The sequence below is a fragment of the Sinohyriopsis cumingii genome, chromosome 1 (genome assembly GCF_028554795.1).
Source record: "Sinohyriopsis cumingii isolate HCF-2022 chromosome 1, ASM2855479v2, whole genome shotgun sequence".
In the NCBI taxonomy this organism is placed as follows: Eukaryota; Metazoa; Mollusca; class Bivalvia; order Unionida; family Unionidae; genus Sinohyriopsis; species Sinohyriopsis cumingii.
In genome coordinates this window covers 41,965,009-41,989,254 of record NC_142961.1, presented here as the reverse complement: position 1 = coordinate 41,989,254, position 24,246 = coordinate 41,965,009, and the positions used below count along the sequence as shown (strand labels likewise).

General features: G+C 34.3%; 1 protein-coding gene across 2 annotated transcripts in view; it reads left to right on the top strand.

The window, feature by feature from the left end:
• The window catches only part of LOC149806774 (uncharacterized), a 141,047-nt gene that overhangs the window by 1,769 nt on the left and 115,032 nt on the right, over window positions 1–24,246 (top strand). Inside the window, exons 2-6 of one of the 2 annotated variants that reach the window (XM_089957351.1) lie at window positions 9,007–9,114; window positions 12,626–12,811; window positions 17,317–17,416; window positions 21,659–21,856; window positions 23,963–24,093. In XM_089957351.1, coding sequence (XP_089813477.1) covers window positions 9,078–9,114; window positions 12,626–12,811; window positions 17,317–17,416; window positions 21,659–21,856; window positions 23,963–24,093 — 652 coding nt within the window. In that variant the 5' untranslated portion in view covers window positions 9,007–9,077. The remainder of the gene's footprint in view (window positions 1–9,006; window positions 9,115–12,625; window positions 12,812–17,316; window positions 17,417–21,658; window positions 21,857–23,962; window positions 24,094–24,246) is intronic. The other variant, XM_089957360.1, reaches the window with a different exon arrangement.

Genomic DNA, 24,246 nt, shown 5'->3' with positions numbered 1-24,246 from the left:
TGAAATTTAAAAGGAAACAGATTACCTTTGAAGCACCAACTGTTATGAAAACATGCTCAGCAAATGGAAGAAATGACTGTAACATGTTAACTGTGCTGTGAAAGTTTCCTTTCTGTAGGGAAAAAGTTTATGCCAACAGCAGCTTAAAATGCCAACTAACTTTTACCGACTTGGAACATACTTTAAAGTAAATGTGCTTCATCATTCATTACGTGATTGTGCTGTTTTTCCACTGAATTCAGACCAATATGACCTGTTACAAAATTAATGAATATTTTAAATCTGTGTGTGCATATTTTTGATGGAATCACTTGTATTGTGGATTCAATGTATATGCTGAAGTTCGCAGGTGAGTACATGGTGTTGATACTATATTCATGCAATACATTAGACATTTATATATAAACAGGATTCATGTATATGTACCAATTCATGGTTCCCTAAATAAAGTAAACTATTATATTATGTCTTCTCTGTTTTCACTACAGGTGTATTTCTCATTTAACATGCATCAATTCAAGATGGTAACTGTGCCAACGAAGCACATATTTTACCGCCCACATTTGTTACCCCCACACGCGCACACACATTTTTTTGGAGGGGGGTACATTTTCTTCAGCTAACTGACTTGGTTGCATATAACATTGTTTGGTATATAATGTGGTTGGGTTTTATGGTTCCCACTACTGTGTTATAGCGGGGTCACTCTGTATAATGTCCAGTATAGCATACTATATATATATATATATATATATATATATATATATATATATATATATATATATATATACAGTGTGACCCTGCTATAAAAACAGTATTTGGGAGCCATAGAACCGACTGTGTTATAGACCAAACCGTGTTATAAGCAAGCAGGTCAGTTAGCTGAAGAAAATGATGCATGTACCCCAAACAATTTGCATGGGGTGGGGGTGTAGGTAACAAATGCAGGTGGCAAAACAGTGAAAATAGAGAAGGCATATATAATATCTTAATTTATTTAGAGAACCATGGATTGGTACATATACGTGTATTCTGTTTATATATATACATGTCTGATGTATAGCATGAATAAAGTATCAACACCATGTACTCACCCATGAATCATCCCATACATTGAATCCACAATACAAGTAATTCCATCAAAAATATGCACACACAGAGATTTAAAATATTCAGTAGTTTTGTCACAGGTCATATAGGTCTGAATTCAGTGGATAAACATTGCACAATCATGTAATGAATAACACTGGTCAACAGTGAAATCATTACTGACTTGAAAAGGCCCTAATCTGTAGTATTTTGGTGTGCCGAACACGAATATAACCGTGAAAAATTTGTATTGGCTCTCGTTTTGAAGATATTCATATACCTCATTTTCTATGTTTCACTGTGTAAATTTCTCCAGTAGGACTGCAGCAACATCCGGAATAATGATGTAACATTGCATAATACCATCATGCTCACATCATCCGCAGTTGATTGCATCATTTTCTGATGCAATGCAATACTAATGCCATGCGGCTGCTGAAGTAAGTTGACGTCAGCAGTGTACTATACATGTGTAGGCCTATTATACTAATGCCAGGCGGCTGCTGAAGCTGACGTAAGCAGTGTACTATATAAAGCCCAATCAGATAGGTTCAGCATTTAAAATATTTTAGACGTTGTGCGAGACAGTTCAAGCTACTGTTACATAAAACTTATTATTTTATCCATTTACGTACAATAAAGAACAGTAATGCCTCGAAAGTGTGTTAATACCGCGGACAATTTTTGCTATATTTGTGGGGAAGTGACATTTGCCAACCAGAAGAAAAGTATCAATTCTCAAGTGAAGAAGGCATATCATCTTTACTTCGGATGCAAGGTTGGTGACCAAGACAAGCCTTGGGCTCCGCATATATGCTGTGCTACATGTACAACACAGCTTTCACAGTGGTTGAATTGCAAAAGGTCATCAATGCCGTTTGCAGTCCCAATGGTGTGGAGAGAGCCAAGCAACCACCTAAATGACTGTTACTTCTGCTTGGTTCCTCCTCTTTCCGGCGGAATAACGAAGCGAAAGAAGTCGAGAATAGTCTACCCAAACATTCCGTCTGCATTGAGACCAGTTCCACATGGTGAGGGACTTCCTATTCCAGAACCTCCAGCAGAATATTCTCTTGATTCATCTGACGAAGACAAAGGTGAGTCGACCTGTTCTTCTCCTGGTCCATCAGCATGCAGTGATCCAGATTTTCACTGTGGTGCATCATCAACCCCACACAGAATAACACAGGAAGAACTAAATGACCTGATTCGTGATTTGGACTTATCAAAGAACAAGGCAGAATTGCTAGGATCAAGACTCCAACAATGGAATCTTCTAGAAGAAGATGTCACAATTACTGCATATCGAAAGCGCCACCAGCAATTGGAGCCTTTCTTCAGAAAGGAAAGTAATCTGATATTCTGTTCCGATATTGAGGGCCTCATGAATGCTTTAAAAATCACTCATGACCCACAAGAATGGAGACTATTTGTGGACTCTTCGAAACTGAGTCTCAAGGCTGTGCTTTTGCACAATGGAAACATTCTTCCATCTATTCCAGTAGCGTATGCTGTCCACATGAAAGAGACATACGATAACTTAAGGCAGTTACTGAATTCCATTGAGTATAACAAGTACAGCTGGCACCTCTGTGGTGATTTGAAGGTAGTTGCCCTTTTAATGGGACTGCAGCAAGGATATACAAAATACATGTGTTTCTTATGCGAGTGGGATAGCCGAGCAAGGGAAATGCACTACATGAGGAAGGAATGGACTCACAGGCAGAATGTAGCCATTGGAGAGAAGAATATCCAACACCCAGCTCTGGTTGAGGCTCAGAAAATCTTGCTACCACCCCTTCACATCAAACTAGGTTTGATGAAGAACTTCGTGAAAGCCATTGACCGGACTTTGCCAGCATTCCGATACCTGCATGAAAAATTCCCTCGACTCAGCGAAGCAAAGATTAAAGAGGGAGTTTTTGTGGGTCCTCAGATTCGAGAGCTTTTCAAAGATGACCGGTTCAACAACTTGCTGGAAGGTGACGCGAAACAAGCATGGAATGCTTTTCGCCTAGTTTCTACAAACTTCCTCGGAAATGTTAGGGCAGAAAACTATAAGGAACTAGTAGAAGACATGTTGATGAAGTATAAGAAACTTGGCTGCAATATGTCTCTAAAGATTCACTTCCTTCATTCCCATTTGGATTTCTTTCCTAGCAACTGTGGTATTGTTAGTGATGAACACGGCGAACGTTTTCATCAAGATATCGCAACAATGGAACAAAGATACCAGGGAAAATGGTCCACTACAATGCTGGCTGACTACTGCTGGACACTCCTCAGAGATGCTCCCGAACAGCTGTACAAGAGACAGGCGAAGAAATCTAAGATGTAGTCAATGACTTGATTTTTTATAGGTAGGCTATTACAGTTGACCTTTTACTATTGGAATGCATTTCGTTATGTAAACATTAATTTCTTGCAGATTACAAAAAAACTAGAGCCAATTTTGCAATTTGACTGTCATATTCGTGTTCAGCACATAAAAATTGATAAGAATTGACTAATTTTATTTCAGTAACATGACTTTTGTAAAAATTTGTTGTCCAGTGTAATGAAGCACATTTACTTTTCAGTAAATTGAAAGTCGGTAAACGTTAGTTTGCGTTTTAAGCTGCCGTTGGTAGATTTCATAAGCATAAACTTTTTCCCTGCAAAAAAGAAATTTTCACTGCACAGTAAACATGTTCCAGGCATGCTGGAAAATGAAAAAATTCATCAGATTCCGTTGCTTTTATTCAAGTTTGGTACTGACTTTCTTTGAAGAAAAGTTTTTTGTTTTTATTGAAGATTGTAGTTGGCTTTCTTTGATGAAAGGTGCATGAGTTATTGAAGTCACCGCTAAAGGACAGCTTTGGAGAACCAAACAAATACTTGTTTCTTATTGTGGCAGCAATATCAAATAATTGTACTGCATGATTGAGACTGATGTTTGTTTAGTACGTTTTCATAACAGTCGGTGCTTCAAAGGTAATGTTTTCTTTGAAATTTCAGCAGACGATATTATCTGGGTACATTTTTAAAAAAAAGGATTTGGCCATCGTTTGGTAAGATGTTTTTTTAATACATTTGTGGTAGCAGAATGATGCTGTCTTCCACGCATGTGTCAGAAATTTAACAAAGGGTCAACGGACGATAGATATGCAGGTGTTCAGGTGTGATGACAAGGATTAGTACAAAAAATGTGATTGTTCTGAAGGATTTAATTCAGAGTGAAAAAAAGAGGAATTTTTACTTAGCAACCACACACAAATGTCAGTCTATATAAATATATTAATTACTAGCAAGCGACTGGAAATCAATGAAAGATAGATTACGAGATAATGCCTCATCTGGCTGATCTCCACTACCAGAAATGTCAACATAAAAAAGGTGGATATATCACAACATACAGTACTCATGCTTGATGTCAACATAAGCGGATTATGATGTAACAACACTTTGTTAAGATGGTTTGTCAATATGGACAAAGAAATTGATTATGTAACAAAGATAAATTTCAGTGCATTTTATATCAAGTTTGCGGCTTCCTTTTTTAATGGGGCCTCTGAATTTCTCCACTCCAAACCAATAGTTGTATATACAAGTTTAAATAGCCAACAGTGTTGCCAATAAAAAAATCGCCAGATGATATATTTTGCTGCCAATAAGAAAATATCAGTTTGCGACATTGGTGAAGCCCTACATGATCCCGGAATAAACTTTTTACATGTTCCTTTTCATACTTTTAAGAACAAAACACAATTATTTTGTGTACCAGAAAAATACATATAAAATTTCAGGAGCCATGCCACGATTGTCTTGTATTATTCATGTGTGATCTCTTCCCCAAAATGATAAACTTTCTACATTTTTTTCGTACTTTTAAGAAAGTATTTTTTTCATGTATGAGAAAAATACATGTATATAAAATTTCGGGAGCCATGCTACGACCGTGTTATATCCAAATTTGTGTTATAACAGAGCGTGTTATAGTGGGGTCGCACCGTGTGTGTGTGTATATATATATATATCCAGAAAAGGAAATATAGCTGAAAGAATTTGTTATTAGTTAACATCAAACATACCTATTTACCAAAACTTCCATTATAAATGACCTGCAGATGGTGTAAGTATCTATTTAGAATGGAAATCGTTGATACCATGAAAATAAGGAACCCATGCGACTCTCTCTCTCTCTCTCTCTCTCTCTCTCTCTCTCTATATATATATATATATATATATATATGTGTTTTGACATAAACTTTTAAGCGCTTTACAGAAATATATTCCATTTATAGTCATTACTTTTGACACTGTATTTTTTTTTAGCAATATATGCACAAAAATATGACTGATATATTCCCAACTACTTTCTTGGCATTCCTTCAGCCAGACAACCCCATGTTGGAAGGATTGTGTATTATGTCACTTATTTTGATGCACATCACAGAGTTCTATTTCTACCCTAGACCAGGAAGTTGTTCTCCAACTCTTTTTTTTTTTCCTTACATGACTGGTGGCAGAGAAGATCTTGGTAAACAACTTCGTTAGAAAAATTGCTTTATTGACATTTGTTCCCAGTTGAAAAGCCTAGTTGACCCTCCTTCCTGAGGTTTTCGTGATATCCAATGGCAATGGCATTTTGTCTTATCTTTTAGGAGGTTCTATAGTAACTTGTGCTTTGGCATATTGTGCAAACTATGTTTTTGGACCCTATGAATTTATGATATGATTGATGCATACAAATTTTTTAAGCCAATCATATCATTTATATCCAAAAAAAAATTAATTTTTTATTCAGATAAGAAAATTCTTCCATATATGCATTGTTATGGAGTATTACCAGAGAAAAGCATCTTTGAACAAGTATGATTGTCTAAACCTTTTTTAAAATTTTGTTATAACAATGACACATCGTTGCTGGAGTTAGTAGTTTTACATGCATCTTATATAGAGTCTGGCAGATTACAAAACTGAATTGTAGTCCAGTAGGCTTCAAGGATATTAAATTATTAGTCATGCAGACCCAGATAAGGCAGTTAGATGAACATGGTGCAACTTAGCTCCAAGCTTACATTATTGTTTTGTTATTGCTTATCATTTATTCTTCTTCTTGGTTATTTAGTTTTATAGTCCTGTTTTGAAAATATGTGGAACAAATTTTGTTGTTGTTGTTGTAGGGGTTAACGCCATTTTTCAGCACAAGATAGGCTATACATGGCGGCCAATATAATTGGTGGAGGAAGAACCCTGGAAAACCCTGGGAAGAACCACCGACCCACGAGAAGCTACTGGCAGGCTTTCTCACGTACCAACGTTAGCTGAGCCTGAGACTCGAACAGAGGTGAGATGGCAGTGATCTGTAACGGTGAGCGCTTTAGACCACTCGGCCACTAGGGGCCCCGAACAAGTTTTGTCAGAATATATTAGCCTGATGGGCTACCTAGTGTCAGTAAATAGTAGCCTGGTCATTGCATTCTGGTAGCCTATGGTATCGGGGCATGATATTACTTAGAACCAGGATTCATGAGCCCCACTGTTAACCTCAAAATATATATGTAAAATTTAACAAATGATTTTATTTCCCTAGAATACAAAATGAAAAATGAGAAAAAAGAACTTACGATAGTACAAATTAAATCCAAAAATAATCCAAGAATTAAAGACACAAGTCCTATTTATGATGAGCCCCCAATTTCTTATGTTACATGTTCTGGCTAGAATAAACAGTAGCACAAGAAAGAGTGAAAACAACAAGCTTTGAAAAATTAACAAATAATTTATTTCCCTGTAAAAATGAAGATTTAAAAAAATAAATAAGGTTTCAAGAATCAAATCCAAGAATAATCCATGAATAATATTTTAGAAGTCCTAATGAGGCCTGATGAAGAATCCAAGATGGAAGACGATGATTTATGCTGTAATCTGTAGTGTGTTGAAGTCTACAGTTCCTTGTAGAGACAAGAAATATCACTTTGGTTTTGGAAATTCAAATATATTTTTATTAAGAGCTGTTTAATCTTTTAGAATCTGAAAAATTAAAATAAAACTAAAAAACTCAAAACTATCACAAGATAAGAAAACAACTTGACATCTTGTGTTTAAAAGCCCCATAGGTCTGAGAGATCTCTAAACATCATTATTAAAACTATGTATTTTGCAATTTTGGAAATGCTTAATTGTGTATGTCCTTGATAAGTACCAATCATTTTACTCTGAGAATAAAAGTTGTTTACTTGACCCTCAAGCAAGGCCAGGAACTAAGTTAAAAATAGAAACAGTGTTTCTATTATTAGGTATTTATGGAAAGATTAAGGTCAAACTGATTTTTCTGGAAAATATCAAATTCCTAGTAAACAAAATTACATTACATTGACATGTAAAGAAAATAAAAAGATTCCAAAAACCCACAAACAAGCAAATCAAATCAAACAGATATTAAATCAGATATAAATTAAATCAAATATACGTCACATAGCAATAAAAAGTCCTGAATAGAACTCAGTACAAGTCCTGAAGAGATTCAAAATTGAAGGCGTTGATGTGTCTTTTGGCCTGCAAAATACTGATGTGTCAACAGTCTCTTGTTGAATCACAGAAATATTAATCCAGGTTTGAATTCAGTATAAATTCCAGTGAATGTCTGTATCCAAGAATTTTATGAGAGCACTTTTGTATTTCCAGAGAAAATAAAAACTTGAATTCAATAATTTGAAGAAAATAAAATTCAGCCCTAACTGGTCACAACATAATACAACTTAAAGTGCTAGATGTTAAAGAACGATTGGTAAAATCATCACAGTCAAAGATATTATAGTTCTCTGCTTGACTTCAGGTCACAATTAGCATTTTCTAAAAACAACCATTACCTAATGGAAAATAACCTTCTAGAATGATCTAATGAGCCTTGTTTATTTACAACAGCCTATAAAAATTCACTTAGGAATTTCCAAAACCCTGACCCTGATCAACATATTTACTCCTTTGTTTACCTGAATTATAATCCTGATAATAAGCTCATACACATAGAGAATAATGAAGCTATTATTAGTTGTTTACATAAATGAAATTTTAAAAAAAATAAAGCCAATCAGGTCAAACAGAAATGAACTCAATTTTGGACAAGGTTAAATCCAGCATACAATGTTACATTACAGTAACAGGTAATGGAATAAAAAAAGTTAAAACTAATAGACAAACAGTTAAATTAAACAATACACACACAGAGACACAATATCATCCAGGGGTGTAATGCATATTGCATTTGTTTTATGAATTTCATAAATTTCTTGCCTAACAAACTAAAGTGATTTATTTATCACAAGTTTAGAAAGCTGGAAATACTTTACATTACTTTATGACATGGTTATATGTTGTTACTAGATTCAACCATGTTTGGGCATATTATATAAGGTATACCCAACTGCAAACAGAGTAGAATAAGTCATGATGTCACATAATCATAATGTACCTCTCACTGCAGATCATGATCTATGCTATTCCTATGAGTTGAAGTGAATAGCATAGAGCCTGATCTGCCTGGCTTTATGGAGTGGCATATTTGAGTTGATGTGGATATTATACAGGTGTAGACATAGTAGTTACCATATATATTCACTTAAAAGTCAAATAAAACTGCAAACTGCCAAGACCCAGATCTGCTATCGCATAATGCACTGCATAATCTTTGTCTACGTAGTTTGTTAGATGTAATCAGTTGAACAAAAATCATGGACTGATCTGCTTGTACCTTATTAGATGGTAGTTCGGGATCAATGCTGTTTGCAGTTTGACTCAATTTTAAGTGAATTTATATGATACTTGACTTCACATTGCTAATAAATACAAATGTGATGTGTGTCTAATCATCTTAAAGTTTAGTTCTAAACTTTTCAAGATTTGATACATCTCATGCAGTGCTTTTAAATTTAGGTTGCGTAACATTGTAATGGAATTTGTTGGACACCTTTTCTCTCAAGCCGATGTGAGATGTTAATGGTGCTATGTTTGATCCAGATGAATCTCAAGAGGAGAATATAGGTATTTATTCACAGTGCATTTTCACCAGAGTTATAGCATACCGTATATACTCACTTGTAAGTCAAGTCCAGCTGCAGACTGCACAGACCCAGATCTGTTGTCACACAATGTGCTGGTGGATCTGGTTCTGTGCAGTTTGTTAGGAGTAATAAGTAGAACAAAGAACATATTCTGGTCTGCAAGCACATTATGCTATGGCAGCTCAGGATCTTTGTTGTTTGCAGTATGATCAAGTAAATACAGTATCTTCAGATATTTATATTAAATATGTCAGACTCCTTCTCAAGTTTAGAACATATGGGACTTTGTAAATATTTACTACAACTTGAGTATATTTCATGTTTCTCTTACTGTAATGATCTCTATGTACTAGTAACTTGATTTTCAGATACTATTTACAATAAGTGCAGTTCAGTATTTTTGAGATGTATCTACTTTTGGTTAGTTCACACATTTAGAATTGTGGGAATTTGTATCAACTTGCAGAATTACATTTAAAAAAGACTTATAAACATTTAATTCTGAGGAGATTGGTACAACGTACGCTTTCTATTTCTTATGCCATATTGAGCGCTTATACAGTTGCATGTATCTCTGGTATCTTGTAATGTTAGTCTTTCAATACCTATGCAAAGAAATGATCGTTATCCAGATATTTTGCTTTGCCAGATGAATGATACTTCTGAAGAACAAACGGTACTGTATGTTTAGTGAAGGGGTCTTTATGCCTATCCACATGTTTATTATGACAAAAATAAGAGGGAATTAGCTTTATAATTAGCTTTATTAATGTAACATATCCACTCTTACAATATTAAAAATGTAGACTTGAAACTTTGGGATATGATTAGGGGTGGTTCATGTATGTGTACAGTTGGTTAAAAATTTTTATATGACCCTTTACAGTGGAGGATTTTTTAAAATTTATATTTCTTAGATAGTTTCGTCAGTATTGTGAATGTCAGTCAGAAATGGCATGTGTCAGGTAAGGTATAAAACAAAAGTAACATTCAATTATACTCATGGGTCTTACCCTAGGGTTGAGGGAATGCTTGACCTGGGACATCACTTTAAATCTTTTGAAATTGCCATCCTATAATCATGCAGTGATCTCCCATATCAAGAGGCTAGCCAGTCTTCAGTGAAAGGTGGTCTAGCAACAGGGATGACCTCTAGCCAGGATGACAAGTGTAAAAGTCACATTATTTTGTTGTATGGCAAGGTTGCAAGACGTGTCCTGTCTTGCAAGGGGCTACTCAAGAGGGGGACTGTGAGGTTTGAGGGCATGAAAAGGTGGATTCAGACATAAAGTATATCCGATACAGACCATAGGTGATTCCACTGGAATAGGAGGCTTGCATCTCGGTCATAACTTGGAAGCTATTTTAGGATTCCTTTCCTGGTACTATGTATACATTTGATGGGTGTGAGGAGATGAATTCACATATGCATCCAACATAGGCAGTATGTCATGTCTGTGGGTTTTGGAAATTGTGACTGTATCAAAACTTGGAAACTTTAAAGATCCCACCCTATAGCATTATAGCCATATATATATATATATATATATATATATATATATATATACACACACACATCACTCCCTCTCTAACTCACACCCTGATAACTCGTGAACCTGCTTATGATGCGGGGTCAGTCGAGGATCCCATTTATATTTTTCTAGAAAGTACCAATAATTTGACCCCTATCTATTGAACATGAAGAAAATCGTGATCAAAATTGGTAAACGAAACCTTGATATATCACTCGTTTTATCATCGAAAATGGTTGATATGACCTGGAAATTTAAATCAACATTATGAAATTATCAACTTTTAAAAAGAAGTCATATATTTTGTTAAAATTTCTTTCCAAACTACATTCTTGGTACACTATAATACAGTATGCAATAAAATTTCAATCAATGAAAATGGCACTAATGCCTACTGGAGGCAGCACTATAATAAATAAATACCAATTAGATATAGAAAATTTTTTATCAAGTGAAATGTGTGTTTTAGTTATATCTTTTAGTTCAGTTTAAGTGTAATGGTCATAAGTACAGTGTGCCATGTTGTATTCAAACATGAAACATGTCAGTCTAACATAACAAGCTATGACCATGAGCATTTCTGTGAGAACCTGAATGCCGACTGTTTTGGTACCTAATTTGCATAAGTATTTGTTGCAATCATATTGGCATTTGTTGTGTTGTTGCACTGAATTAAAAGCTTACCATGTTTATTAGTCTTTTGTATCAAATAAACGGGGTGGAATAAATAAAAAGTCAAAAGGCTTGCAAATCCAACCAACATATGAGCTAGTGGTTTCCATCAAGTGACAGGACATCAAACACTGTTAATTGTTTGTTTGTTTTTGTGAATGTAATATAATTAAACTCCTTGAAATCAGCAAACTCATTCACAACTGTGATCAAGATAGCAAGACAACCAAACAAAATGAATACTTGATGACATAAAATTCTATTTCACAGATATGTTTTATTCATGAGAAGCTAGTTTCAGAATTGTAGCTAATTTGTAATTATTAAATTGGCACTCGGAGATTTCCTCACAGATGAGAAGTTACACTATTACTTGCAATGAAATCATTGCATAAATATTTTACTGGTAGAACAATAAAAAAAAAAACTTTCGACAATGACAGCTGTTTCATGAACTGTTCTGTTTTTGGGGGGTTTTTTTTGTTTTTTTTTTTAATAAATGGAATCTTGTTTGATTGTGAATTTAAATCAATAAGTACATGTAGTCTGGTTCTCAGATTAGTATGCTCCTTGCATTGGATTCCACTATCTTAGAGAGCAAAGTAGACAGCATACAGAGCAGGGAACCAGACAATACAATAACAACATGAAGCAGTGATGTAATACACAATGTTTTTGCATACACATGATGGTTGTTGAGACCAGTTGGAATATTGTTAATGATCTCTCAATGGTTGGCATCTTGAAAATAAAGGTCATTTTATTTACATGAAAACATATAACAATTATTCCCAAAGTGACTTTAAAATGAGTATTCAGTTATTAAGCAGACCATTGTGCTCTCTTTCCGCCCCCCCCCACCCACCCTTGCGGTTTTTTCCAGCTAGGATGGCATCATTTTATATTGTTATGGAGGTCCCTTGATAACTCAAGCCCTCACTTGTAGTGTGGTTGATGATTTTGGACCCTGGTGTGTGTGAGTTATCAAGGGAGATATGTGTATGTGTGTGTGTGTGTGTATATATATATATATATATATATATATATATATATATTACTGGAAATGAAGAGTCAGATAAATTAATGTATATGCAGTGTTGCACAATCAGCCATCAGGCCTCATTTTTAGTGGTATAATTTCGATTTTTAGGGATATGCAATGATACGCCATTGACCCAATTCTATTGAACATAAACAATTTTTAGGAAACATTTGCAGATGTTTTTAAAAATTGTTCAGAAATAATCACCTGTAATTTATTACTTTTTTTTTTTTGCCTCTTTCAAGTGTGGACGAAAGGAGATACATGTTTATCACCCTGGTCAGAGGATGGCAAACTGTATGCAGGCAAGATAATCAAACTCAGTCATTCCCCAGCAGGAAAAATTCAAGCTTTAATCAAGTTTGAAGACTATGATGAGGAAGAGGAGGTGAATTTAAGAGACTTGAGGAAACTTAGACCCAAAAAGAACGGTAAATCGATAAATAAGTAATGGACAAAACTAAATGTCTGAGAGACTAAAGACTACTATTATGACGTACGGAAAATAAATATAGACTGTAATATTGATAGATGGTAGAAGATGAGTGAACAAATTTTCAGTGGTCTTGGAAAAAAATGTATTTATACCAGCAGGAGTTGCTTTTTAGGGAGACAAAATGAGCAACATTTAAATAGGAGTAAAGTTAATTGTTCATTCATTGTTTTATTTTTTTAACAATCTGCATAACCTTCCTTCCAGACAATGTATTGTCACAGTGGTTGTATGCTAGGTTTACATCGGCTGAATCCTGCAAATCAGCTAGTCAAATAAGGTAACACGTAATTGAATGCTTATGGACTATAACACGTAATTGAATGCTTATGGACTATAACACGTAATTGAATGCTTATGGACTATAACATGTAATTGAATGCTTATGGACTATACTACTTTTTGTGAGTCCTTCAGCACATTGGTAGAGATCCAAAACTTGCTGGGACCAAATGTTCTGCAAGAGTAAAAGTTATTTTCAAAACTTTTAGGATCAGCACATTCAGTTGCCTACCTTTATCCACAGTATCATTATATTCCATTAAATTGTAAAGCTTCATGAAGGTAAATTTTCCATAACAGTAAGCAGGTAAACAAACTGAACATTATGGGTCTGGACATATCAGGTCAAATACTTGCCCAGAAGTCTGATTTTTCACAGAAACATGCCAAAATAGTGAACTTCTCTGTACATTGCATTGATTTCATACCATCCCCATCCCCCATTACCTTTTGTTTCAGTATAGTGCATTAATAATCAACTTCCATGTCAAGACAAGGAGGAGGACAGATAATTAGGAAAGAAATTTTGTTCTCAGTAATCAGTTTTGGTGCTAATTTGATAAATGATAAATTCCAGAAATTATCTTGCTAGGTGTATAGAATTGAGACCAAAACTTAACACGAGCCTTTAAATAATTAGTGAAAAATGGAATTTCTATCCCAGTCAGAAGCAAATAAGGACTCTTTTGTCCATCACTACTAAAATTATTCTTTGATTCCAATATTTAACATTTAAATATTTGAAAGGAGGACCTATGCAGTAACTGTTATATTACAATTGTTGAAGTAAAGTAAGAAATGTTTTACTATTTATAATAAAATTTTAATAGTTTTTCATCAGTATTAATCATTAGGCATGAAAATATGCAAAAAGAGTAATTTAAAGTGACCGTTATAGGTTTTGAACTTTCTACACTTACTTCTCCCCATTTTAACCAATTTTGCTCCATTCTGCCTTGAGAGAGAAGTCTTTTCACGCAAATATTAGAATCCAACATGGACCTTGAATGTGACAAAATATCAGTGGCAAATTAGTTTTAATTCCTTCTGTTTTGGTATTGTTTCCTTTTGTCTGTTTTTCTTTTCAGTTTATCTCTGTTATAAACACTGTAAATACATTAATGTCACTAATGCATATTCATGCCTTCATATACCCAGCAATAACTATTTTTTACAAAACGTCCAGTTAAATCATTCTGACAGGGTTAGAACAGTGAGTCAAAATGTAATCTTAAGCTTGATATTTTATACAGAATGTTAAGTTAGTTCTAGTGTAACAATATTCATTGCAAGAGAGTATTAGATAAAACCAGAACATTGGTGGGGAAAAAATATAATCAATGGTGAATCTGATCATTTTAGCAGAATATTAGCTTCCAACTTGTACAACGATGTCTCAGAAGTAAATATGTATATTTTCTTTACAATGACTGGCATTCATTGTAATTTTTCTTCTACCGGGACTATATCAGTGGATAGTGTGAAAACCATTCATAGATGCAGAAATCAGTTGTAAATGTTGGAAAGTGTGTGCAAAATAAGCAAAAAGAATTTTGTTCAGATATGATATATAACATGGATTTATATTTTAAATTCTTCTCATCATCATGATAGATGGACTTAAAATAAAACATATTTGTTATAACAATAAGTGACCATCATGCACTTCACATCCTACATCTATATCACTGGCATCTCTTCACTAATATTTGCAATGAAATCACCAGCTGCTCTTCACTGATCTATGCATCAAAATCACCAGCTTCTGTTCACTAATCCATTCATGGGAAATCACCAGTTGCTCTTTGCTAATCCATATTGTTATAGGTTTAACGCCTTTTTCCAGTACATGTTAGGCTATACTTGGTGGCCAGTATATTTTGTGGAGGAAAACCTGGAAAAAACCCAGGAAAAACCACAAACCTATGGGAAGCTATTGGCAAGCTTTCTCACAAACCCAAATTAGCCAGGTCCAAGACTAAAATCCACATAGACAGAGGTGAAATGTTAGTGATCTGTAAAGGCCAGTGCCTTAGTCCATTTGCCCACATGGGTGCCCTAACTCATGTTCTATATTCATCTCTCCCGAGATAACTTGTACACAGCAAGGTCTGTAAATACAGACTACTGTATTAGCAAGGGCACAAGTTATCAAGGGACCTCAGACACATTAAGGAATACCATCACATCTGGACATCAACACAAGAAGATGGGGGTGGGTTCTGTTTAATACTTGTTTTGTGATTGTATTGGGAATAACTGTCAATAAAATACATTTTCTAATGCAGTTCTTTGTTTCTCTGTTTAAATTACCTTTATTTTCATGATATTGAACATTTGAAAAAATAATTGAAAATATTACTCCCGAGAGGTTCCTTCATGTTCACATTTGCAAAATTGTGTATTATGTCAGTGCTTTTTGCATGTGAATGTGGATATATTTGAGTGTTATTATTGATTTAAAACAAGATTTCCTCTTTTCGAAAAACTGGCGACATTTAATTTATTAAACAATAGCTGTTAATATTGAGACTCAATTTTCTTTAAATTGTTCTATCAGTAAAATATTGAGTGAACCTCTCCAATTTGGGAAGTTTAAATTCACTACAACTTTTGAACCGGCTTCACCAGCATGAACTGTATATTTGAAGCATAGCTTTTCATACAAGAAGTATTCATTTCAGTTGCTTCCCTTGCTTTCCCTGATCACATTTTTAATTAGTACTATAAAATAATGTTAGATACGTTATCTTACTCACATAATAATATTTATAGCAATGTTCATTTGTTCAGTTGATCTGACATATTACTCTGCTAGATCTTAGGATTTACATGGCTTTTACATTATTGTTTTCTTCCACCCGTTATATTTAATCTGATACAAAATATGTTGTTTTTGTTGTTGTTGTTATAGGGTTTAATGCCATTTTTCAGCACAAGATAGGCTATACATGGTGGCCAGTATTAATGGTGGAGGAAGAACCCAGGAAAATCCCGGAAAGAACCACCGACCCATGAAAAGCTACCGGCAAGCTTTCTCACATATCCACATTGGCCGAGCCCGAGACTCGAACCTATGCAGACAGAGGTGAGATGGCAGTGATCTGTGATGGAGAGTGCTTTAGACCACTTGGCCACTTGGGGCCCCTCCAAAATATGTTAATTAACATGATAATACAAAGCGTGTTTACTTTTAATTGGCTGGAAAGTACAACAATCACTTCCTTAAATCGGAGATCAAAACACAACTGGCACTTATTTATGTTCTTATAAATGCTTGCAGACAGCTGTGGTGGTAGTTGATAATTTTATAAGTTTGTTTCGAAGTTATCCAGGATTGAGTTATTGAGGGAAAGGTGTAAACAGCCACTCCACCCTACTTCTACAAGCACAAAGTAATCCTAAAACACATTTTGAAAGCACTATTTAAGATATGTTTTAATCAGTCACTTTCCTTGCCCACATTTCACGAATGCCAATATTCTGCACTGATATTTCAACTATCCATTCTCTGTTGTTTATTGTTGTAGAAGTACTATTGACATTACAAGAAAGAAATGAAATTGTAGAAGTACTATCAACATTACAAGAAAGAAATGAAATCTTATGTATGGCTGAATTATGTTTGTTGTTACAGTCTTGTATTATTTTCACGTTTTCAGTTTACACATTTGCTTTTCATCCCAGTTGAACATTCACATCATGCTCATGTCGTGTCTGACAATTGTTTGCTTCTAGGTTTCAGCAAGGAGCTGCACACTACATCCAAAATAAACATTGCATTTTATATCATGATCTTATTATGTCACAGAAAAAATGTTGCTTATGGGTTTTGTGGCTTCAGTTATCTTTGCACATCTTCAGTTAAATAAATTCATTTCAGAAACATTAACTTTGTAAATATATTCAGTCTTCTAATTGCCTTACCCTGAATGCCATCTATCATGGAGTGGTCATAGAATCTTAGGCCTAAATGTGAGGTTGTCCAAATCATACACAGTACTTGTGCCACTATAGTTAATGCATTCTTTTTTCTGAAAAAGTATTTAAAAATGGCTCTTGAGGTTTGTTACAAGGTGTGGGCATATCACCAAAAATTAAAATATAATTAGAAAGACTGATTTTTTTATATATATAAATAAAATTTCATTTCTTCGGAAGCCAACCAAAAAGGTCCACACAAAGAGGAGTTTTCTTCATCTGATGCAGACCCGGCACTTTTTAAGCCCCTGGATGGAGATGAACAGCACAAAAGATTAAGGTATGAGGATGGTACAAAGTGTAGAAGATAGAATATCGTACTCGATTGTGATTCATTTTGTCTACAGTTTAGCCGTTAGAAATTGTCAGTGGTATACCATCTATACTCACTGTTAAACTGAAATTAGGAAAATAAAAATGCTGGAAGAAGGGGGTAGCTTATCTATGAGCCAAGGTAAAATCTTGAAAATTTTCAGATTTTTGTTGATTACCATAATGGCTGTAAATCTTGGGACACAAACAAATAATTGTTTCTTTGTCCCAAAACTTATATGCACTTAAAAAATACATTTTTGGTGTCCCAACACTTACTAAACTGTTATAAACTACTATTATTGGTTTTGACATTATTTTTCATGTGCATTTTTCTGATTTCTCCCACATGAAATTAAATGAATCTAAATAAAGACCTCATAATTCATGGGCTGGTTCTAGTTTACCTGGTTTTTTTATAATGTACAGTATTTACAAATTGCAAATCATTCTTAGCATCATTTAAATCCTTGTTTATTCCCAAACATATTACATGCATATTCTGCTTTATTTATTGTTTCTGCGAAAAGGCATTCCTTCAGATCACATTAGAGATAGACATACATAGCTGTTTCATTTACTTAGATCCACGTGCTCATGAGTTACTCTTTTTCAGTGAGATAAGCAATCCTGCAGATTGAGGTAATCTTGAAGAAAAGCTACACACGTGTAATTGTACAAAAGGCACAAAACTAGCATATATTCACACAACTGTTACATGTTCATCAAGAAATGGTAATAAAAAAGGCTAAAATTCTGAACATAGATCTACTAAGATCATTATCAATCTGTTTTAAATTTGTGTTTTGGCTGAACAGAATCATAATTTACCACACTTTGGAAAACTGGTTGTTTTGGTATCTCCTTTGCTTATAATTGGCAGATTTGTCTTTTGTTTTCTGCCAGCAGTCCAAGCCAGTTAATCATTTAAACTCAGAATCTAGCTTGAGTTAAGAAGGAATTTTGTTTTGTCCAGCGGATATACCAGTACTTTGATGTGTTATTGCCTTTTACTCCATAACATTAGCATCATTACTATAGCTGTGTAAAACGGGTTGTAAGTTGCTTACATCAAAGCAAACTATAACTCAGTTTTTGTGTCATTACAATACATTTTGAAGTATTATTTCTGAAAGTTCATTATTGTATTTTGGAGATATTATTTCAGTTTAGTGCAGTGGGACTATGATTAGAATCTAAGGGATGTACTTCATTCAGCAGGATGTACTTCATTCAGTGCAAGTTCAAAATTTCAATGTACGTGCATCAAGAGGGAGAGGTATTGTGACAGTAACCCAATGATTGCTCAATTCTTGTCATCATCTTATCAAATTATACATAAATCTGAATTAGGTAGAAACAATAAGAAAACAGACAATTAAATAAATTTATTGACTTTTAAAATAAATTATATTAAGTCACAACATTTCCATGTTATAATCATACATGCCAACCCCAAGGGTGGTATACACATAATTTTGCTAATATAAGTTTTGCCTGAATAAATGCATTTAGAAATTACTGCATGCATCTTGTGATGTTGTCTCGGATTTGTGGGTCACTCTATGCGTGGGTCATGCAATTTTTAGTGATTTTTGTTATTGATTTGGGGGTTCAGCTTATACATGAACGAGCTTATATGCAAATTTACTGTAGAATCATCAGTTTTTGTCGGGGACAAAATTTGTGGTTTTTGTTGTTGCCTCGAACTACGAATTTAAATCCCAAACGAAAAATGAGCCACTTGGATGATGCCCACCCACCCAGTTTTCTTACAGTGTTTCATTCCTAGAGATAAACACAGCTACTAGAATTTGATAAATCAAGGTCACTACTGCAATCTGGTAATTATATATTAGCTTTTATGTGTTTGTTTTATTTTTTATTTGAACTTTTTGAAACAAGAGTTATAAATCATTTTATATTGTTTGAATGCACACATTCAATAAGGTATCTGATAGCTGTAATTTTACAATCACTGCCTTAAATTGATATGTGAGGTAAGTAAGGATAGAGAGAAAATAGAGAAAAAGCATAAACATTCAAACAGTAGTAATACTGAAAATGAAAGAAATATAATGCAAACTAACAGTATACGAAAATTAAATGTAATACTTCTTCAAATCGATCCTTCATTTGACTATAACATTTGTTGAAACATTTAAATCCATCTGAAAGCACATTTAATTTTATCCGTGCTTTTTTAATTCAAAAGAGCAACAATCCTGTAAAATACTATAACTATTTCTTGAAATACTATTATTAATGAAACACTATGTGTATACACTAATTACAGCAGAGTATTAAAGCTCACACTTCACAGATTTTTGGACAAAGCCACTGTATCAACATCCTGTCAATCAAGTCTCATGGTACTCACAAATGCTTCTTAGGTAAATAATCCCCAAATTGCTGAATTAAACAAGTCCAATTTTCTCAAAACCACTGATAATTAGGTCTGATTTTTCACTCATTGTCGCTTGAGCTGCAGTTATCCATTCAGCCTGAATCGGCTTGATTGATGAGGTTGCAAGGTTTACTAATACTGTGCACTGATCATCATCAGTAACATCTTTTTACGTAATGGTGTCCATGACTTGTTTAGCATACCACTCTGTTATACTCTCCTCACTTTCTTTTCTGGGACAGTGACTGAAGCAGGGGTTCTACTGCATCATTAGCTGCATGGTAAGCAAGCACCTGCGCCATATTTGCACCTTCTGATGGGTTAGAAAGTCCAAGAACAGTGGGGGGTCTAAGATGAATTTTGTCGCTCTTAAGGCACTGTGTTAACACCATAATCATCAGAAAGTACTGATGGAGCAACTTGATGGACAGTGGTTAAAGTAAGAGATCATTCATATGTACTTTAATAACCGATTGACCTAGTGTTGTTGGCTGCGTCGGCTTCCTTTGATGTTGAACACTCAAATGAAAACATGGCAAAAGTTATTAATCTTGATAGGTGTTTTATTTATGCTCATTGAGATAGAAGTATTGTTTTAGTGTTGATTTCTGCATCGGCTTTGACTGATGTTATTCACTTAGTCGAAAACACAGTGTAAGTATTGAACTTGCCAGGTCTTTAATTTGTGCTCGTACAGGTGGTAGTGTTGTTTTAGACATTAAAGTGACCACCGTTTGCATTGGCATTGTTTTATTCTTTTGTATTCTTTATTTTGAGTATTTGTAGAGGTTAAACCAGGAAATTAAATAACTATTAATATGCAAACTTTGACAGGCAAAACCACAGATTTAAGTACCCATGAAAATATCTTTTTTTAAACACAAAACCACGAAAATTGAGCCCATTGAAAATAAATGATACTACAATATATGGTATGTTATTTTTATGGTAGCTCATTAGATATGGCATTGTATGTATGATTGGCCATTTATTAACCTGTCCAGCAGGACCTTTTTATCTTAAGATTGTTTTCGATCCTTGGTAGCAGCTGTGCTTTCTTTGTTCCAGTTACCTTGAGAATCATATATAATCATTGGTAATATGTGACATTGTGGTAATATCGTTACACTTCTTAATCAGGATTCAAGTTTAAATTTCCTGGTGGGGGAAGAGGAATGTAGCATTCCTAGTATATAAAGCCATTTCTTTGCCAGAAGAAAAAAGACTAGATTGTCCATTAGTGAACATGTCAGTCTGTTTAAATGTGTTGAGTTAATGTATCCAGTGTTGTTTTCTAGTTCATTTAACTGGTTAAGAACATATTGTCAAGTCTAGACCATTAAGGTCTAGTAGTTGTTGTTGTTGTAGGGTTTAACACCATTTTTCAGCACACGATAGGCTATACGTGGCAGCCAATATTAATGGTGGAGGAAGAACCCGGGAAAACCCCAGAAAGAACCACTGACCCATGAGAAGCTACTGGCAAGCTTTCTCACATACCCACATTGGCCGAATCCGAGACTCGAACCTTTGCAGACAGAGGTGAGATGGCAGTGATCCGTAACGAAGAGCGCTTTAGACCACTCGGCCACTCGGGGGCCCCTTTAAGGTCTAGTAGTATGTGTGTGAAAGGTCATGGGTTGGATTTTCTATAGCAGTTATTCATTTTTTTGTTACAGTCATCATGATATGTTTGGTGCAAAGTCTTTTACGATGCACAGGATGATATATATTTTTTAGTACTGTTGAGGGTCAAATCCAAAAGATCAGTCATGAATATTCTTATGTCTTCTTTTATTCTAGAGAAAAATATGGCAGCTTTGAAGATGAGGAAACCAAGTGTCATCTTGAGAAGATATCTGCCAACATATTTAGAGACAATAAGCCATTTGGCTCCCAAGAGGCAGAAGTTTGCAGCGAGCAATCAAGCTCATCCAGAAGGGTGAGAAAGGGAGTTGTGGCTGTAGGTGGGGAAGCCTTAACCTCTGCACACAGACCAAGGTACAGCATTTCATTATTATCAGCATCATTATATTTCCTCATGTGTATTAAATTCAGAAATTTGCCACGTTGTTCTTGGTTATTGGCAATTAATAAAATGTGTTCTGTTTTATTGCCATATTAAAATTGACCTGTCTTTTTGATTTTGTAAACAAGGTATGCCAAAATATGAATAAAGGTTCAAAGGGATTATTTCCATTTTTTTAAAAGTCATTTTAATCCTGCATCTCTTTCGCTTACAAACAAGACTCACTTTTTTAGGAACCTTACATTATTTAGTGAAATTGTTGACAATAAAATATAATGATAAACATGGATACCAGAATGGTGTTGTCATAAACTCTTAGCAATCATCTTCCCTAATTATGTATTTAATACAAAATTTAATATTTAACACAATATTAGAGACACATAAGTGTTTCATTGAATATACAAGACTATGTTACACTGAAGTCCCTCACCATAAAACTATATAAGAGATCCATAAAAGAGTACCATGTTATAAGTGAGGTCATCTTATACAGTACTGTCTCATTATAGCAATGTACATTGGAGCCATAAAGTATTCAACCTTATAGTGAGACCACTTTATAACGAAGTACATGATTTATGTAATTTTAATATCATTTAATATCATGAGCTCCATGACCACACTAACCTTGTAAGAGGAACAGTGTTATAATGATGGACCTTATGACAGGATAGTGTTATAATGATGGACCTTATGACAGGATAGTGTTATAATGATGGACCTTATGACAGGATAGTGTTATAATGATGGACCTTATGACAGGATAGTGTTATAATGATGGACCTTATGACAGGAATAGTGTTATAATGATGGACCTTATGACAGGATAGTGTTATAATGATGGACCTTATGACAGGATAGTGTTATAATGATGGACCTTATGACAGGATAGTGTTATAATGATGGACCTTATGACAGGATAGTGTTATAATGATGGACCTTATGACAGGATAGTGTTATAATGATGGACCTTATGACAGGAATAGTGTTATAATGATGGACCTTATGACAGGATAGTGTTATAATGATGGACCTTATGACAGGATAGTGTTATAATGATGGACCTTATGACAGGATAGTGTTATAATGATGGACCTTATGACAGGATAGTGTTATAATGATGGACCTTATGACAGGAATAGTGTTATAATGATGGACCTTATGACAGGATAGTGTTATAATGATGGACCTTATGACAGGATAGTGTTATAATGATGGACCTTATGACAGGAATAGTGTTATAATGATGGACCTTATGACAGGAATAGTGTTATAATGATGGACCTTATGACAGGATAGTGTTATAATGATGGACCTTATGACAGGATAGTGTTATAATGATGGACCTTATGACAGGAATAGTGTTATAATGATGGACCTTATGACAGGATAGTGTTATAATGATGGACCTTATGACAGGATAGTGTTATAATGATGGTCCTTACAGTAAAAGAGTGTTGTACTGAAGTAGGTTTGATATATAAAAAGAAATAGTCATCACAAAAATGTGATCATGGCCATACCCAAGATATGGTTGAGACATTGGTATACTTTGTGTTTTGAGTGATCACACTGTACCATCATCTTCAGCAAGTAGAATACTAACACATTTATTTCATCATCTAAACATCAGAAATAATGAAAACATTAATTACGTAGCTTTTTGTAGAACAAATTCTTTCAAGTTACATGAAGTAATGTTGAAATTATGATGTTAAGTTTAGTGTGGTCTTTGAGTTGAGGGTGCTGAAGAAGTTGTGGAAAGCCAATTACCTTGGATAGGGTAATATCTGCCCTTGCATTTGTTATAAATTTAGATCACTCACCATGAAATAACCATAACGGTATATATATATATATATATATATATATATATATATATATATATATATATATATATATATATATATATATATATATATATATATATATAATCAGTCATACAAAAACTACTGTACTGTTTTCTGATAGAATCCATGTCTAAGTAGAACTGACATTAATTTTAAGAAGAAATTATGGTTTATATAGTATCTCTGAACAAGCTTGCTTAATTTTCCACATGATTTTAATGCAAGGTTTACAGTCACAGCGGATGCAAACACACAAAATGGCATGAAAGAGAGAAAGCACGAGGATGAAGTTCCAGTAGCCTCAACAAGCAGAGAACCTCAAGAAGTGTCTAATTGGCAGCAAAAAACAAACTCAGGTTAATACATGCAATATATACTCAATAATAAGGTAAGTCCAACTGCAAACTGTACTGAGCCAGATATGTCACTGCATAATGTGTCAGTACATCTGGGTCTATGCAGTTTGTTAGGAATAATCAGTAGAACAGACAGCATAGACTTTGATCTGC